Here is an 18746-nt window from a genome sequence, read left to right on the forward strand (position 1 = left end):
CATAAACTTTTATTGGAACATAGCCATGCCTATCTGTTTATGTGTGGTCTGTGGCTGCTTCTGTGCTACAATGGTAGAGTTGAGTAGTTGTGACACAGACCATATGGCTTACAAAGCCTAATGTGTTTACTGTTCGGCTCTTTAAGTAAAAAAAAGCTTGCCAACCTTCTTCTAAGAGTCGTATGTGTATGTGTGTGTGAACCTTTCTTTTTTAATTTGCCTCAGATGGAAACTATGATCACAGAAGTTTTCTTTTTGTGTCAGAAATAAATTTCAAAGTACTGTGAGTTTTTAGGAAAAAAGCATTATATAGTTCTAGTGGGTCATGGTTTATTAGTATTATTCTGTGGATGGAATTGACACCTTTATTTCTAAAAGTTAGGACTGTTAAGATGACAAGGATAGTTTTCCTGATACTAGAGTAAAGGAGACTCAGCCTTTATTGGGCTTTCTTTTTTTTTAAAGTATTTAAAAAAAATTTTTTTTTTAATGTTTATTTATTTTGAGAGAGAGAGAGACACACACAGAGTGTGAGCCGGGGAGGGGCAGAGAGAAAGAGGGAGACACAGAATCCAAAGCAGGCTCCGGGGGCTTGAAAACCCACAAACTGCGAAGTCATGACCTGAGCCACAGTCGGAAGCTTAACCGACTGAGCCACCCAGGGGCCCCTTAATGGGCTTTCTTTTTGAAAAAATCCTAAGAGTTGTTAGCTAAGAAAGTCTAAGAAATGTTTTCACTTGACTGATATTTCAGGTGAGGGAGACTGAGATATATGGCCAAATGTTAAGAAAGGTGGAACCATCTTTGACATCTTTCCAAGTTTTTTTCTTCCCCTACCCTTGGAACTATTGTATTTTTTGTTAGTAGCTCTGGAGGAGTTAGTCTTTTCTTAAATTTAGGTATTTTTTTAGGACATTGCATGTGCACATACTTAAATCCCAGCAGTTTCGAACACTTCTTGGTTCTTCGTAGTTTTTCTATTTTCTATATAATACAATAATAATTTTTGAGCTTGTATGTTAAAATGCTACAGGCAGACAGCATTTATATAAGCATGTGACTACCCACCTTGGGCCTCCTTCTTCTTTTAGGATGGGTCCTTGCTGCTGACATCTGCTACTTGGAGCCAGCCTCTGTCTGCACTTTGGGGAATGAAATCAGTATTTGATATGAAGTATGTATGTATTTTTTATAACCCAACTCTTTCTGTTCTACAATTTACCTAATTTATATTTCCCTTCATCCGATTCTTCAACTTGAAGCCTTTTGGGAAAAGACGAATGCTGTGAGTTATTGCTAACTTCTCTCTTCCTTGTCTGTCGCTCATGTTTAATAAGGTTTTATCCTTAATTCTGAGATATTCTTACCAAGTATTCTTACCAGTCCCATCACACAGCTGACCCTTCACTAATCCAAAATGGCACATCTGTGTAATTTCTCATGTTCACATATGATAGTTGTACTCTTTGCTGGGGTATGTTCAAAGACGTGTGGCTTGTTATCCATTTTTTTTTAACAAAGTAATTCCTGCTAATTAATTAATTCTTTTGGATCTGCTTGGTTAAACTGATGGAGGGATTTTTTTTTTTTTAAACCTTAAGTATACAGTTTTTCCTCTTTGGTTGCTGAGAATCCTCAGATGAGTATAGTCAGGCAGGAGGCCGAGAATCATGTTTATTTTCAGTCGGCTCAGTGACTGTTTCCTGAAGGTGTATCACTTAAGTACTTTTGTTGTTTGTCTGTAGGCATTCCTTCACAGAAGATCACTATGTTGAGTTCAGTAAGCACTCTCAGGATCGAGTCATAGGTACAAAAGGAGACATTGCCCACGTAAGTACTTAAGAATCCACTGCTTTCAAACTGATTATGCCCATTTGTTTGTAATGAAAACTTCTGGACTGAAGGGCAGTCCTAAGGGCAGCAAGAAATTACTTAGTGATATTCTTTCCAGATAAAATCTAGAAGTGTAGTAGTTATAAGCCATGTGGGACCAAACATGAACTAATCCGACAACTTAAGAAAGGTATGATTAGCACAGCAGTTATTTTCAAATACTTACTAAGTTTTAGATGAAATATAAGTCCCTGCCTTTATGAAGCCTCACTGGGGAGACAAATAGAGAAGCAAATATATGGTATGTCAGGTGGTAAGTGCTGCCAAGGAAAAGAAAGCAGGGTAAAAGTTAGGAAGTGCTTGATGGTGCTGTGAGGGACTTCTCTTTTATCTAGGATGGTCAGTATCACTGATAGGGTGATGTTTAAGGAGTGTTTTGTTTTTTTTTAATTTTTTATTTTTATTAAAAAAATTTTTTTTTAACATTTATTCATCTTTGGGAGACAGAGCATGAGCGGGGAAGGGACAGAGAGAGGGAGACACAGAATCTGAAACAGGCTCAAGGCTCTGAGCTTTCAGCACAGAGCCCGACGCGGGGCTTGAACTCACAAACTGTGAGATCATGACCTGAGCCGAAGTTGGAGGCTCAACCGACTGAGGCACCCAGGTGCCCCCCCCCCTTTTTTTTTAATTTTTGAGAGTGCACATGCACAAGCAGGGGAGGGCAAAGAGGGGACAGAAGATCTGAACTGGGCTCCGTGCTGACAGCAGAGAGCCCAGTGCAGGGCTCAAACTCACGTACTGTGAGATCATGACCTGAGCCGAAGTTGGATGCTTAACTGACTGAGCCACCCAGGCACCCCAGGAACCTTTCCCTTTGAAGGAAGTGTCATGCAGATATCTGGGGGGAAAAGTGTTTTAAGACCGAGGGAAAAGCCCTTTGGAGGTGGGAGAGGGAAGAGGGGTAAGAGCTCAGCTCAGTGTTGTGGGGGAATGGGTGACGCATATCATAGTAGCATCTTATATATAGGGTGTTGTTAGGACCTTTGGCTTCTCTGAGTGAGATGCAGGCACTGGAGGCTGAGCAGAGGACACATGATGGGATGTAAAGTTCCTAAAGTGTGAGTCTGGTTTCTGTGAGAGAAGCAAGAGCAGGCTTTCCAGTTAGGAGTGTGTCGGGCCAGCTCACATGTGAGGACTGTAGTGGGGCTGGGCCCAGGAGGGCATGGTACAGGTGATGAGAAGTGATACAGCCGGGCTCTGGGTTTTTGGACACAGGAAGTTTGTTATTAGACATTCAGGTAGGGAATGGGTAGTTGAATATACAAAACGGGAGTTCAGAAGAGAGGTCTGGGATAGGGGATATAAATATAGGAGTTATTCACGGGTTGATAGAGCCATGAGACTAGATGAAATCGTTAAGGAGGCTAGAGAAGAGAACTGAGGGGACAGAGTCCTGGCATATGCCAATATTTCGAATTTGCCATGTGAGGGAGGGACTTGAGAAGGAGACCAAAAATAATGGGCAGCAGGAGACCTCAGGAAAAAGATGTGCCCCAGAAGGCAAGGGGGAAGATCCTTTGAAGGAAGAATTGATCAACTGGTCAGAAACTGTTAATGAGTTCATAAGATGAGAATTGAGAATTACCTTTGATTTAACAATATGGATCTTCTTGTTAACCTCGTCAGGAGCTAGTTCTGTGCACTGGGGTGAAAATCTGTTCTCATGAGAGAACAGGAAAGTGGAGACACTGAGTAGAGACAAGTTTTCTGAAGTGTTTTTTGCAGAAAAACAGAAAAGTGGGGTGTAGTAGCTTGAGGGTAATGGTGGGAATATGGGGTTGTGAAGGGAGGGTTTCTCAAACTTTTCATTTAAAAATGTTAAAATATGTAGAGAAATTGAAAGAATAGTACATACACCTATTACCTGGATTCATCAGTTTAATATTTCACCATATGTTCTTCCTGTGTTAATATGTATGTATTTCTGAATCATTTGAAAGTAAGTTGCAAACACATTTTATTTCTAAGTCTTACAGCATGCATATTTTAGCAATAAGGATATTTTACTACATAATTATACTCTTATCAAATATAAGAAAATCTATAGTAATTCCCAAGTATCATCTAATATCCATTCCATACTCAGTTTTCCCTATTGTTCCTGATGTGTTTGGTTTCAAATGCTTTTTGTTTTTTTTTTGTTTTTTGTTTTTTGAACCAGGATCCAGCCAAGATTCACATATTGCATTGGTTGTTATGTCTTACTAATGTTTTAAAGCCAAGAACCATTTCTCCAGTTTTCATGACATTGACTTTTGAAGAGACCAGGCTAGTTGTCTTGTCTCATGATCTTGATTTGATTGTTTTCTTGTGTCTCCTTATTGTTCCTATATTAAAGGAGGATTCTTTTTTTTTTTTTTAAAGATTGGAAATACTACAGCATGTGTGTAAGGTGATGGGAAAGATCTGGTCTCTGTATGGGTTGCACATTGTACATTTGGAACTTTTACTATTGTAGGGCTAAAATATGTGTATTGGGAGATTTTTAAGGAGAAAGGGGTATGTCATTGATGCCTTTCTTCAAAAAGTGGCTCTTTAATAGTATTCTATGGTTAATCATTGGTCTATCCATATGAATTTAATTTCTCAGTTTCTATTGTAGAAACATTTTCTGTTTCTTGAAAGGGGGAGGGGTAGAAGAGGGTTTTCTTATCCTTATTGCCATCTCTCTTTTCATTTTCTTGTGGGAAAGAGACTTTTCAAACCTTGAATGGGAACCAAAGCACTTAAACATTGCTTGGATGGGTGTACTCTTCATACTTTCCAGGTATTCTACAGTATTAGGGCTTTTGTGATTTTGTTGGGATTTGGAAAGCATGGAGAGATATTTTACACAGCTTCTCTTCGAATTGTTAGTGGATGGATTGGTCTGATTTTTCTCTTCCCACCCCTTCTTCTCTAAAGATTTATGATATTCAGACTGGCAACAAGCTGTTGACTCTGTTTAACCCAGATCTTGCCAACAACTACAAGAGGAACTGTGCCACCTTTAATCCTACAGATGATCTTGTCTTAAATGATGGCGTCCTCTGGGATGTCCGCTCTGCACAAGCCATCCACAAGTTTGACAAGTTCAACATGAACATCAGTGGCGTTTTCCATCCAAATGGGCTGGAGGTCATCATTAATACTGAGATTGTATCCTTTACACCCATGTCTTATTTTCCGTTTGTTATCTAGTTTGTGATGCAGAAATAATTTATCTTTCTACCAACACCCTGTTAAAGTATCCACACAGGTAATAATTTGGTGCCTCTCTTTTGATTTGAAGTGTTAGTTAATCTCCAATGGTTGGTAATTACCAGTGAACTTTCATTAGCATGTTTTTTTTTGTATTGAGAAGAGTGACCACCAGATTCTTACCTTTTACTTCTCCAGGTATTAAATTGACTTTTATATCTTCAGAAGGATTTTACTTTTGCATTGCAGAAATCACAAGTGTAAAGTGAATTGATGCTGTTGAGATGAAGGGAGTTCGTGTAGTTTTCATGTATATGAGGCTACCATAGGAGATTTTCAAGGATGTTACTTGATAATAAGCATTTTATATGCTTTTGTTTACTTTGAAAGCATTTTTACTTTACTTTTATTTATTTATTTACTTTTTAAATTTTTTCATGTTTTTATATATATATATTTTTTTTTGAGAGAGAGAGAGAGAGCGTGAGTAGGGGAGGGGCAGAGGAGAGGGAGACCCAGAATCTGAGACAGGCTCCACGCCCTGAGTTGTCAGCACAGAACCTGATGCAGGGCTCAAACTCATGAACTGCAAGATCGTGACCTGAGCTGAAGTCGGATGCTTAACCAACTGAGCCTCCTAGGTGCCTCTTTACTTTACCTTTAAAGCATTACCTTTAAAGCATTCATATCTCAACAGGAGAGGAAAAAAGAGATATTTTGGAATTTCTTCTATGAGTTTACATAAGAAATTTTGTATAAAATAGTTATCCTTGACCACTTCCCTCCTAGTGGGATCTTCGCACTTTCCATCTTTTACACACAGTTCCTGCTCTGGATCAGTGTCGTGTTGTGTTCAACCACACGGGGACAGTGATGTATGGAGGTAATAAACTTTTTACTTCTCTACATTATTCTTTTTCTCCCTTCTCTCCCCTCTCCCCTTTTGGTTTGGAAATATCTCTCAAATATGAATTGGAAAGTATTTGAAGGTTGTAGCATAAAAGATAAAATGATAGCACAAATGGTGACAAAGTTTATTGATGAAAATAGTGTTGATTTAGGGTGAAGATAACAAGTACATCTTGTACAGAAAGACATTTCATGCATTAATTTCCCATCTGTATCCTTACGAACTTGTTGCATTTGTGCTTTTATGATGTTGCTGGCCTTTAGCTATAACACTTGTTGGGAGCTAGATAAAAGGTTGGGGATACTGTTCGGGGTATGCTAGTAGGATACATTGAAAGGAACTAATTAGATAGAATGAATTTACTACAGAGAAACTCACTGAAGTCTTGATTGTCCATTAATATTTTCTGCACTTGTGAATAGGGGATGTTTCTGATTTCTAAAAGTATTTTGCTCCTTGGCCCCCTTTCCCCCTTCCTCCCAATTAGCTATGTTGCAGGCAGATGATGAGGATGACTTAATGGAAGAGAGGATGAAAAGCCCTTTTGGATCATCCTTCCGAACATTTAATGCAACTGACTACAAACCTATAGGTAAGCTTGAAGGGGCAGACATTGTTCGTTTTGTCATGTTTTGGTTTTCCATATTTAAGATCATCCTTTTCTGTAATTCTTCATTGAAAAGCCAAGAGGTTATGGAACTATTTAGGAGCAATCACCTTGAAATTCCTTTAGAGGAAAAACTGGTTTTAAGGTCAGAGCAGTAGTCCAGTCCTGAGTCTTGACACATTTTGTTTTCCAGCAACCATTGATGTGAAACGGAACATCTTTGACCTGTGTACAGACACCAAAGACTGCTATCTTGCTGTCATTGAGGTAAAGGGAGCTAGCAGAAACCCTGCTGTTTTGTTTTGATCTTTAGGATCATTTTCAAGTTATACTACAGGCATTTTGTCTGATCTAAGATGTGTTCTAAAGTTGATGCATTTCCAAAGGTAGATTATTGATAACCTACTTGCTTGATGGAGAGATCTACATTGTAAGAGAAATAATAAGAAAATTCCAGTATAAAACAACATGGACAGTCCCATCTTCTAATATCTTGGAGTCACTGTGCTCCCTTTCTGAGAGGAGTCTGGATCTCTTGACAGAGCAAGACAGGTTCATTCTGAGGATGGTGGTCTCTCTTTTGCTTAATACTGCTTGCCCTGCCAAAGCCTTCTTATCCTGTTTTCTTTCCCTTTCTGTGGCCTGCGTATAACATTTTCAGAGTTAGTTCAAGAATTTTGGGTATCAGAAACTTTGACAGTTACAGGGTCAAGGTGCATGGGTGCGAGTTACAACTGAGATGTAGATGTGGGCCTTCTGAAAACTAACTGCTCTTCGTGGACTGGGTGTTTTATTTTCAGAACCAAGGCAGCATGGATGCTCTGAACATGGACACGGTATGCAGGCTGTATGAAGTGGGCAGGCAACGTTTGGCAGAGGATGAGGATGAAGAGGAGGACCAGGTCAGTGGTCTTTGAGATTTCTTGTTGCTGTACTTTATAGAGGTTATGGTCTTCTGGTTTTTGCTGTAAGGATTTTTTTAATATCAGCTTTTGTTACCTGTTGGCATATTCTGCAGGCTTGTTGTCACTAAAATCACTAACTAAAGCTTTGAAGAAAGTAGATTTTTGTTATTATAAAACTTTAACCCCAGTTCCTGACAGTTCCGTGAGTTCCGTTTATAGATTAATTTGGATGTTAGCAATCTCTGATACTGTTTTAGAGATTTCTTTGAACTCACTTTCAGGACTAGTGCTTTGTGTGGCTTTAGGATGAGCAGCCCCCATATTCCCAATGTCAATACAAAACAGAAAAATCAATCTGCTGAGATGGGTCACAGAAATGGCTTAAGCTTTGTAAAGTTGTGGTTTGCATTTTCTCAGTTTTATAGCATAGTCTTTTTTTACAGTAATGGATTGGAGCTTATAAGTAGAGAGAAGATTTTGATGCTTTTGGAAATTAAGCATTTATAAAATGTGGGTAGGTAGTATGTCTCACAGAATATTAGTTTGCTTTTTTTCATAGGGGATTTTAAGTTACGGTCATATTATGCTGGGTGTTTGCCTATGTGGTGTGTCTGTATCAGTTGTGAAGAATTTCTTAAACTTCTGACTTTCAGCAGATCTTTCCTGTCAAGTGGGCTCATACTACATTCTCTATTCATAAAGCTCCTATAAACATTGATGTGCAGGCTTTTGTATTTGGGTAAATACTAAGGAGTTCAGTTGGTAGATTGTATGGGAAGAGTATGTTTAATTTCATCAGAAACTGACAAACCCTCTAGCAAAGGAGCTATATCATTTTGCATTTTCATCATCAGCAAATGAGAATTCTTATTGTTCCACATCCTTACCAGCATTTGGTGTTGTCAGTATTTCGGATTTTGGCCATTTTAATAGGTATGTAGTAGTATATATCACTATTTAATTAATTAAAAAATTAGTAGATGTTCCTTTAGTTGAACAACCTCTACACACAATCAAAATGTGTGGTTTGATTTTTTTGAGTAGAAAGGAATCAAGATCTTGGAAGTTTTATGAGCCTGCTACAAATGTTTTCTGAAAATTATTTAACTGAACCTCCTGACACCCTTACTGATGCCTGGTACCAGACCAAAAGGAAGGAGACTTTCTCCACAGTCTGTTTTGGGCCCCTTCCCCACTTTAGGGAGTTCCTTCTTTTTCCTTTTTTAATCTTTATTTACTTATTTTGAGAATGGGTAAGTACGAGCGGGGGTGGGGCAGAGAGAGAGGGAGAGAGAGAATCCCAAGCAGGATCCACACTGTCAACACAGAGCCTGATGACCCAGGGCTCCATCCAATCCTATGAGCTGGCAGGTCATGACCTGAGTGGAAGTCAAGAGTTGGATGCTTAACTTACTGAGCCACCCAGGCACACCTCAGGGAGATTCTAAGTGGAAGGCTTTCTCAGTGTTATTTTAATTTGCATTTTCCTGATGACTTATGATGTGAAGCATCATTTCCGTATTTGCCATTTGTAGATTTTCTTTGGTGAGGTGTCAAAGTCATTGGCCTATTTTTAACTTGGGTTTCTTGTGTTTTTATTGAGTTGTAAGAGTTTTTTTGAATGTTTTGGCTGATAGTGCTTTCTCTGATAGGTCATTTGCAAATATTTCCTCTTAGTTTATAGCTTCTTGTCTCATTCTCTTGACACTGTCACAGAGCAGAAGTTTTTGTCTTAATAAAGTCCATCTTATCAAGTATTTCTTTTGTGAATTGTGACTTTGAGGTTGTATCTAAAAAATTATCTTTAAATTCAAGGTCATGTAGATTTTCTCCTGTTATTTTCTAGGAGTTTTATAGGTAGTTGTGCATTTCACACTTAGGTCTGTGATTCTTTTTGAGTTAATTTTTGTAAAGAGTGTAAGACCTGTGTTTAGATGAATTTTTTTGCTTATAGACGCCCAGTTTAAATACCCGTTGTATTGCCTGTGCTCCTTTGTCCAAGATCAGTTGACTATCTTTATGTGGATCTATTTCTGGGCTCTCTACTGTGTTCCGCTGATCTATTTGTATATTTTCTCCAATACTATACTGTCTTGATTACTGTTACTTTATAGTAAGTTTTGAAGTTGGGTTGTGCCAGTCCTCCAACTCTGTTCACCTTGAATATGGTGTTGACTATTCTGGATTGTTTGCTTCTCCATATAAACTTTTGAATCCATTTGTTGGTATCTACAACATAACTTGCTGGGATTTTGAAGGTAGTGCATTGAGTTTATATGTATAGATCAGGTTAGGAAGATCTGACATCTTGACAATATTGAGTCTTCCTATCCATGAACATGGACTCTCTTCATTTCTTTAATTCTTTGATTTCTTTCGTCAGAGTTACGTAGTTTTCCTCATACAGATATTGTACATATTTTGTTAGGTTTACCTAATACCTGATGGATTACCTAAGTATTTTATTTTGAGAGGTGGGGCTAATATAAGTGATATTGTGGTTTCTGTTTTTGTTTTTTTTGTTTTTTTTTTTTTTTAAATTTTTTTTTTCAATGTTTATTTATTTTTGGGACAGAGAGAGACAGAGCATGAACAGGGGAGGGGCAGAGAGAGAGGGAGACACAGAATCGGAAACAGGCTCCAGGCTCTGAGCCATCAGCCCAGAGCCCGACGCGGGGCTCGAACTCACGGACCACGAGATCGTGACCTGGCTGAAGTCGGACGCTTAACCGACTGCGCCACCCAGGCGCCCCTGATATTGTGTTTTTAATTTTAGTTTCCATTTGTTCATTGCTGGTGTACAGGAAAACTGTTACATAGGAAAGACTGAATTAACCTTGTATCCTGCAACCCTGCTATAATTGTTTAATCCAGTTTTAATTGTCATTTCTTTGGGATTTTCTGCAAAGACAATCATATTATTTGCAAACAAAGACAGTTTTATTTCTGTAAAATGTACCCTTTTATTTCCTGTTGTCTGATAAGTAGGACTTTTAGTATGATTTTGAAAATCAGTGATCTTGATCCTGATCTTAGCAGGAAAGTTTTGAATTTTTCATCATAAAGTATGGTGTTAGCTGTGTTTTTTTAATTTTTTTAAAGTTTATTTATTTATTTTGAGAGAGAGCAAGCACAGGCGGGGAGGGGCAGAGAAAGAGGGAGAGACAGAGCCCTAAGCAGGCTCCGTGCCATCAGCACAGAGGCTGACATGTGGCTCGAACTCGTGAACTATGAGATCATGACCTGATCCGAGATCAAGAGTTGGAAGCTTAACTGACAGTGCCACCCAGGCGCCCAAGCTGTGTTTTTTTTTTTCATAGATGTTCTTTATCTAGTTGAAGAAGTTACTCTCCATTCCCATCTTACTCAAGAGTTTTTAGTTACGGGTGTTGGGTTTTGTTAGTCTTTTTCTGAATCTGTTGATAAAATCTTATTTCTTTAGCCTATTGAAGTAGTGAATTACATTAATTAGATTTTAAAATGTGAACCAGCCTTGCATAGCTGTAGTACGTCCTATTTGGTTGTGCTTTTATAATTCTTTGTATATAGTGTGTGATATGATTTGCTAATATTGTGTTGAGGATTTTTATGTCTGTGGTCATGAGACATGTTGGACTGTAGTTTTAATTTCTTGTGCAGTAGTACCCCTTCCCCCCCTCTCTGTACTTTTGCTTTCCGTGGTTTCACTTTCCATGGTTTCAGATACCTGAAGTCAACTCCAGTCTGGAAACAGATGGTCCTTATTTATTTATTTATTAATTATATTAGCATTTATTATTATTATTTTTAATTTTTTTTAACGTTTATTTATTTTTGAGACAGAGACAGAGCATGAACGGGGGAGGGGCAGAGAGAGAGGGAGACACAGAATTGGAAGCAGGCTCCAGGCTCCCAGCCATCAGCCCAGAGCCCGACGCAGGGCTCGAACTCACGGACCGCGAGATCGTGACCTGAGTCAAAGTCAGATGCTTAACCGACTGAGCCACCCAGACGCCCCATTAACATTTATTTTAATGTTTATTTATTTTTGAGAGAGACAGAGACAGAATGCAAGTGGGTTAGGGGCAGAGAGAGAGGGAGACACAGACTCCAAAGCAGGCTCTAGGCTCCGAGCTGTCAGCACAGAGCCCGACGCGGGGCTTGAACTCACAAGCTGTGAGATCATGACCTGAGCTGAAGTCAGACGCTCAACTGAGCCACCCAGGCGCCCCATATTTAAAATTTTTTTAATGTTTGTTTGTTTATTTTAGAGACAGCACAAGTGGGAAAAGGCAGAGAGAGGGAGATGCAGAATCTGAAGCAGGCTCCAGGCTCTGAGCTGTCAGCACAGTGGGGCTCCAACCCACAAGCTGTGAGATCATGACCTGAGCCGAAGTTGTACGCTCAACCGACTGAGCCACACAGGCACCCCATTTTTTTTTAATTAAAAAAAAAAATTTTTTTTAAATGTTTGTTTATTTTTGAGAGAGAGTGACAGAGTAGTGGGGGAGGGGCAGAGAGAGAAAGATGCAGGATCTGAAGCAGGCTCCAGGCTCTGAACTGTTAGCACAGAACCCAAAATGGTGCTTGAACCCACAAACCGAGAGATCATGACCTGAGCCTAAGTCGGACGCTTAACCGACTGAGCCACCCAGGTGCCTCCAGATGGTCCTCTTTCTGATGTATGGTCAGAAGGTCAGTAGTAGCCTACATCATAGTGCCTATGTCATTCACCTCACTTCATCTTATTATGTAGGCTTTTTGTCATCTCACATCACCACAAGAAGGGTGAGTACAGTACAATAAGATTTTGAGAGAGAAAGACCATATTCATAAAAGTTATTGTTAATCTCTTACTGTGCCTAATAAATTTTATCATAGGCGTACATGTATAGGAAAAAATACAGGGTTTGGTGCTATCCTCAGTTTCAGGCATCCACTGTGGGTTGGGGGGAGTGGTCTTAGAACCCATCCCTGTTGGATAAGGAGAGGGGGACTACTGCAATGTCCTTGGTGTTGCTGTTCGTGTAATGCTGGCCTCATATAATGAGTCAGGAAGTATTTTATCTGCTTCTGTCTTCTAGAAGAGATATTAAAAAATTGATGTAATTTTTTATGTTTAGTAGAAGTCAGCAGCAAACCCATGTGGGCCTGGTGCTTTCTGTTTTGTAAGGTTATTAATTACTGAATCAGTTTCTTTAATAGCTAAAGCCCTATTGAGATTGTCACATTCTTGTGTGCATTTTGGCAAATGGTGTTGTCTTTCAAGGAATTGGTCTGTTTCATCTAGGTTATCAAATTTGTGGGCATAGAGTTCACAGAATTTTTAAAATACTTATTTATTTTAGTAATCTTTATACCTAGTGTGGGGCTCAAACTTATGACCCTGAGATCAGAAGTCACATGCTTCTCCAACTGAGCCAGCCAGGTGCCCTGTTCATAGAATTTATCCTTTAAATGTCCATGGGATCTGTAATGATGTCTCCTCTTTCATTTCTGATATTAGTCATTTGTGCCCTCTTTTTTTCTTAGCCTGCTAGAGGCTTATCAATTATCAATCTTTTTATTTTATTTCTTGAGGGAGAAAGTGAGTATGAGCAGGGGATGGGCAGAGAGAGAGGGAGAGAGAACCTCAAGCAGTCTCCGTGGTGTCAGCTTGGATCTTGTTATGGGGCTCTGTCTCATGAGATCATGGCCAGAGCAGAAATAAAGAGTTGGATGCTTAATCAACTGAGCCACCCCTATTATAGGGGCCCCAGGCACCCCTGTTATATCTTTGTAAAGAGCAAGATTTTGATTGCATTGATTTTCTCTATTAATTTCCTGTTTCCAATTTTATTGATTTCTACTTTAATTTCTATTCCTACTTTTCTTCTGCTTACTTTGGATTTGATTTGCTCTTTTTTTTTTTTTTAAGTTTATATATTTATTTTGAGAGAGAGAGTGTGTGAGCAGGGGAGAGGCAGAGAGAGGGGGAGAGAGAATCCCAAGCAGGCTCTGCTGTCAGTGCAGACCCCTACATGGGGGCTCGATCTCATGAACTATGACATCATGACCTGAGCTGCAGTCAAGAACCAGACATCCAACCAACTGAGCCACCCAAGAGTTCCTTGATTTGCTCTTCTATTTCTAGTTCCCTAAGGTGGAAACTTAGCTGATTGATTTTAGGTCTGCCTTTCTAATAATTTGCATTCAGTGCTCTAAATTTCCCTCTATGCACTGCTTTCACTGTACCCCACAAAATTTTATGTGAGTTTTCATTTTCATTTAGTTCAAAGCATTTTCTGAGATTTCTTCTTTGAATCTTGCTATTTAGAAGTGTGTTGTTTAATCTCCAGTATTTTGGGGCACCTGGGTGCTCAGTCAGTTAAACATCGGACTTTGGCTCAGGTCATGATCTCACGGTCCATGGGTTTGAGCCCCGCGTCAGGCTCTGTGCTGACAGCTCAGAGTCTGGAGACTGCTTTGGATTCTGTGTCTCCCTCTCTTTCTGTCCCTACCCTGCTCATGCTCGCTCGCTCTCTCTCTCTCTCTCTCTCTCTCTCTCAAAAGTAAATAAACATTAAAAAAAATTAGTCTCTAAGTATTTTGGGGTTTTCTAGCTATATTTCTGTTATTGATTTTTAGTTTAATGCCATTGTGGTCTGAGAGCAAACATTATTATGATTTCTATTTTAAATTTGTTAAGGTGTGCTTTATGGCCCAGAATGTCGTCTATCTTGGTGAATGTTTCATGTGAGCTTGAGAAGAATGTGTATTCAGTTGTTGGACAAAGTAGTCTGTAGATGTCCATTATACTCAGTTTATTGATTGTATTGATCACTTCAACTGTGTCCTTACTGGTTTTCTGCCTGATGTATTTTTCCATTTCTGATAAAGGGGTATTGAAGTCTCCATTACAATAAGTAGATTCATTATTTTCTCCTTGCAGTTCTGTCAGTTTTTGCCTCGTATATTTTGATGTTCTGTTAGGCACATATATATTAAGGATTATTATGTTTTCTTGGAGAATTGACCCCTTTATCATCACATAATGCCTTTCTTTATCACTAATAACTTTCCTTGGTCTGAAGTGTGCTTTGTCTAAAAGTAATACAGTTACCCTAGTTTTTTTAAATTCATGTTAGCATGGTATATCTTTTTCCCGCCATTTATTTTTAATCTATATGTGTCTTTATATTTAAAGTGGGTTTCTAGGGGACAACATGTAGCTGGGTTTTGTTTCTTGGTCCACATCAATAATGTCTTTTAATTGATGCATTTGGAATGAGATTCTAAGTGATTATTGATATAGTTGGCTTTGTCTCTACTGTATTTCTTGCTGATTTCTATGTGTTGCCCTTGTTTTTTCTTCCTGTTTCTGTCTGCTACTCTTTTTCTGCTTTTTGTGGTTTTAATGGAGCATTTTTCTAGGATTCCACTCCTTTGTTAGCCTATTCTATTTATTTATTTAATTTTACTTTTTTTAGTAGTTGCCCTAAGGGTTGCAATATATACATTTACAAGTAATCCAAGTCCACTTTCAAATGACACTCTATCTCTTTACAGGTAGTACAAGCACCTTATGGTAGAATAATCCTAGTTCCCATGTATTTCTCATATCTTATTGCTGTCCTTCATTTATATATAAGCATATGTACATATATATATATATAATAATACATAATCACACAAGTTATTGGTGTTGTTTGGATAAACTATTATTTTGAACAAAGATCAAGTAAGAATGAGAAAATAAGGGACACCTGGGTGGCTCAGTCGGTTGAGCATCTGACTTTGGCTCAGGTCATGATCTCATTGTTCGTGGCTTTGAGCCCTGCATTGGGCTCTGTGCTGACAGCTCAGAGCCTGGAGCCTGCTTTGTCTTCTGTGTCTCCCTCGCTCTCTGCCCCTCTCCCGCTTGTGCTCTGTCTCTGTCTCTCTCTCAAAAATAAATAAACATTAAAAAAAAAAGAATAAGAAAAATAACATGTTTTTTCTACCTTCATTTGTTCCTTCTCCTGTGCTTTTCTTCCTTTATATAGATTGGAGTTTCTGACCTTGATGATTATCCTTCTCTCTGAAGAATTTAACGTTTCTTGCTAGACAGGTCTACTGGCAACAAATTCCCTCAGGTTTTGTATTGTTTTGTCTGAATAAGTCTTTATTTTTCCACTTTTGAAGGATACTTTCACAGGACAGGGCTATGGAATTCTAGGTTAGTGGTTTTTGTCTCTCAGCATTTTAAGTATTTCACTTCCCTCTCTCCTTGCTTGTATGATTTCTGAGGAGATGTGAGATACAATTTTTATCTGTTTTCCTCTACAGGTAAGATGTTTTTTCCCCTTGGGCTTCTTTAAGGATTTTTTTTTTTAATCTTTTTCTGTAATTTGAAAATGATGTGCCTAGGTATAGGTTTTTTGGGGGCATTTATCTTGCTCAGTTTTCTTAGAGCTTCCTGGATCTGTGGTGTGGTGTCTGACATTAATTTTGGTAAAATTTTCAGTCATCATTGCTTCAGATATTTCTTCTGTTCCTTTTTTTCTCTTCCTTCTAGAATTCCCATTATGTGTATGTTATTCCTTTTGTACTCATCCCTCAGTTCTTGGATATTTTGTTCTGTGTTTTTCAGTCTTTGTTCCTCTGCTTTTCTGTTTTGGTGGTATCTATTGAGATATCCTCAAGCTCAGAGATTTTTTACTTAGCTGTGTAGTCTACTAATAAAGCCCATCAAAGCCATTCTTCATTTCTACCACAGTGTTTCTGATTGGTAGCATTTCTTTTTGGTTCTTTCTTTGAATTTCCCTGCTCTGCTCCCATTGCCTGTCTGTTCTTGCATGCTGTCCAGTTTATCCATTAGAGAGCCCCCTTAGCATCTTAATCATGGTTGTTTTATATTCTTGTTCTAAGTCTGGTTCTGATGCTTGTTCTGTCTCTTCAAACTGTGTTTTTTTTTCCTTTTTAGTATGTCTTATAATTTTTTTCTTGATACCTGGATATCATGTGCTGGGTAAAAAGAACTGCTGTAAATTGGTCTTTAGTAATGTGGTAGCAAGGTGTGGGGCCAGGGAAGTGTTTTACAGTTCTTTTTTCTTTTTTACATTTATTTATTTTTGAGAGACAGAGACACAGCATAAGTGGGGGAGGGGCAGAGAGAGAAGGAGACACAGAATCGGAAGCAGACTCCAGGCCCTGAGCTGCCAGCACAGAGTCTGACGTGGGGCTCGAACCCACAAGCCATGAGATCATGACCTGAGCTGAAGTCGGATGCTCAACCGACTGAGCCACCCAGGCTCCCTGAAGTGTTTTACAGTTCTATAAGTAGGTCTCAGTGTTTCAGTGAATCTATACTTGTGTACTGTGAACTTCACACATTTCTCAGTCTTTTCTATCCCCTTTGGGAGGGATCAGAGGGCTAGAGTGGCTGGAGTTGGATATTTCCCTTCCCCCAGGTCAGTTAGGTTCTGATAATGTCCCAGCAGGTTAGGCTTTGGTTAAATAGTTTCTCCTGAGGGGAGGTCTTGTTAAGAAGAACAGAATGCTGTGATGTATTTCAAAATGGTCCCCCTCCACCTCCCGTGGGAGGCCCAAGGGGATTTTTCTGATATTCACCGTGAGAACCTGGTCAACCCAAGGGGATTTTTCTCTGATATTCACCGTGAGAACCTGGTCAACCTCCGGGAGGTAAAACTCACAAAAGTGTGGGGGCCCTGATGACTCGGTCCCCCTGGAGTTTTTATCTCTCACATTTATCCTTAGAATTGTGTCTAGCAATTTGTCAGTTACAGTTTAGGTTTCCCTGCCTTGGCACTGGTTCCTGTGAAGGTTTATCCTTTTGGGTTTATGCTCTGACAAGTTGCTATTCTCTGTATTTTCTTGTTGGTGTCTCCAATTCTGGGAACAGTGGTGCCTCTCTGACCCCACCTCTGTTGAATTTAAGAGGAGTTGTTGATTTTTCAGTTTATTGAGCTTTTTACGTGTTAGGATTGGTGACTTTAAGCTTCTTATATGCCACACTGGAAACCAAAAGCAGTACCATAGTTTTTTGAATGCCATATTTATTAAAACGGATCGTTAGGCTCTGGAGTTGAAACCACTTCAACCAATGCAGCTAGGGATCCCTAGTGGGGAAGGAGATTTCCGTTAATGCTTTCCAGCTGAATGGCTTGGAGGGTCCTCAGTGATTTCCTTGGTCATGGGTAAGAGGAGCCTGCAGTGTTTAAAGCTCACGTGAGTTCTGAGATGTGGGTAAAAGGGAGAGGTCTTCAGAAGGATACTTCAGAACTTTGGTTTATTTGTGACACGGTCTTCATGTTTTCTTGAGTGCTGTACTATTTAACTTGTACCTGTTGGTAGTATTTCTTGGTAGCGGAGCTTGTAAGTGGTGTTAGAGCCTCCAAATGTCATATGGTTGCTTTAGGTTGGTTTCTTTCTTTTTTTAAAAATTTTATTTTTTTAAATTTACATCCAAATTAGCATATAGTGCAACAATAATTTCAGGAGTAGATTCCTTAATGCCTCTTACCCATTTAGCCCATCCCCCTCCCACAACCCTTCCAGTAATCCCTGTTTGTTCTCCATATTTAAGAGTCTTTTATGTTTTGTCCCCCTTCCTGTTTTTGTATTATTTTGGTTTCCCTTCTCTTATGTTCATCTGTTTTGTCTCTTAAAGTGCTCATATGAGTGAAGTCATATGATATTTGTCTTTTGCTGACTAATTTCGCTTATCAGAATACCCTCCAGTTCCATCCACATAGTTGCAAATGGCAGGATTTCATTCTTTTTGATTGCCGAGTAATACTCCATATTGTGTGTGTGTGTGTGTGTGTGTGTGTGTGTGTGTGTATACACCACATCTTCTTTATCCATTCATCCATCGAGATCGTTTCTCTGCATCCTCGCCAACATCTGTTGTTGCCTGAGTTGCTAATGTTAGCCATTCTGACAGGTATCAGGTAGTATCTCATTGTGGTTTTGATTTGTATTTCCCTGATGATGAGTGATGTTGAGCATTTTTTCATGTGTCAGTCGGCCACCTGGATGTCTTCTTTGGAGAAGTGTCTATTCATGTCTTGTGCCCATTTCTTCACTGGATTATTTGTTATTTGGGTGTTGAGTTTGAGAAGTCCTTTATAGATTTTGGTTAACCATTTATCTGATCTGTCCTTTGCAAATATCTTCTCCCATTCTGTCGGTTGCCTTTTAGTTTTGCTGATTGTTTCCTTCGTTGTGCAGAAGCTTTTTCTTTTGATGAGGTCCCAGTAGTTCATTTATGCTTTTGTTTCCCTTG

The 18746-nt window shown here is 39.1% G+C and overlaps 1 protein-coding gene across 5 annotated transcripts in view; it reads left to right on the top strand.

Moving 5' to 3' along the window:
• The window catches only part of DCAF1 (DDB1 and CUL4 associated factor 1), an 87819-nt gene that overhangs the window by 55503 nt on the left and 13570 nt on the right, over positions 1 to 18746 (top strand). For all 5 annotated transcript variants that reach the window (XM_086698099.1, XM_086698100.1, XM_086698097.1 and 2 more), the window contains 7 exons: positions 1092 to 1174; positions 1746 to 1830; positions 4801 to 5034; positions 5866 to 5959; positions 6474 to 6578; positions 6787 to 6860; positions 7394 to 7495. In XM_086698099.1, the coding sequence (XP_086554225.1) occupies positions 1092 to 1174; positions 1746 to 1830; positions 4801 to 5034; positions 5866 to 5959; positions 6474 to 6578; positions 6787 to 6860; positions 7394 to 7495 (777 nt within the window). The remainder of the gene's footprint in view (positions 1 to 1091; positions 1175 to 1745; positions 1831 to 4800; positions 5035 to 5865; positions 5960 to 6473; positions 6579 to 6786; positions 6861 to 7393; positions 7496 to 18746) is intronic.

The sequence above is a fragment of the Puma concolor genome, chromosome A2 (assembly GCF_028749965.1).
Source record: "Puma concolor isolate L17-30 chromosome A2, mPumCon1.1.hap2, whole genome shotgun sequence".
NCBI lineage: Eukaryota > Metazoa > Chordata > Mammalia > Carnivora > Felidae > Puma > Puma concolor.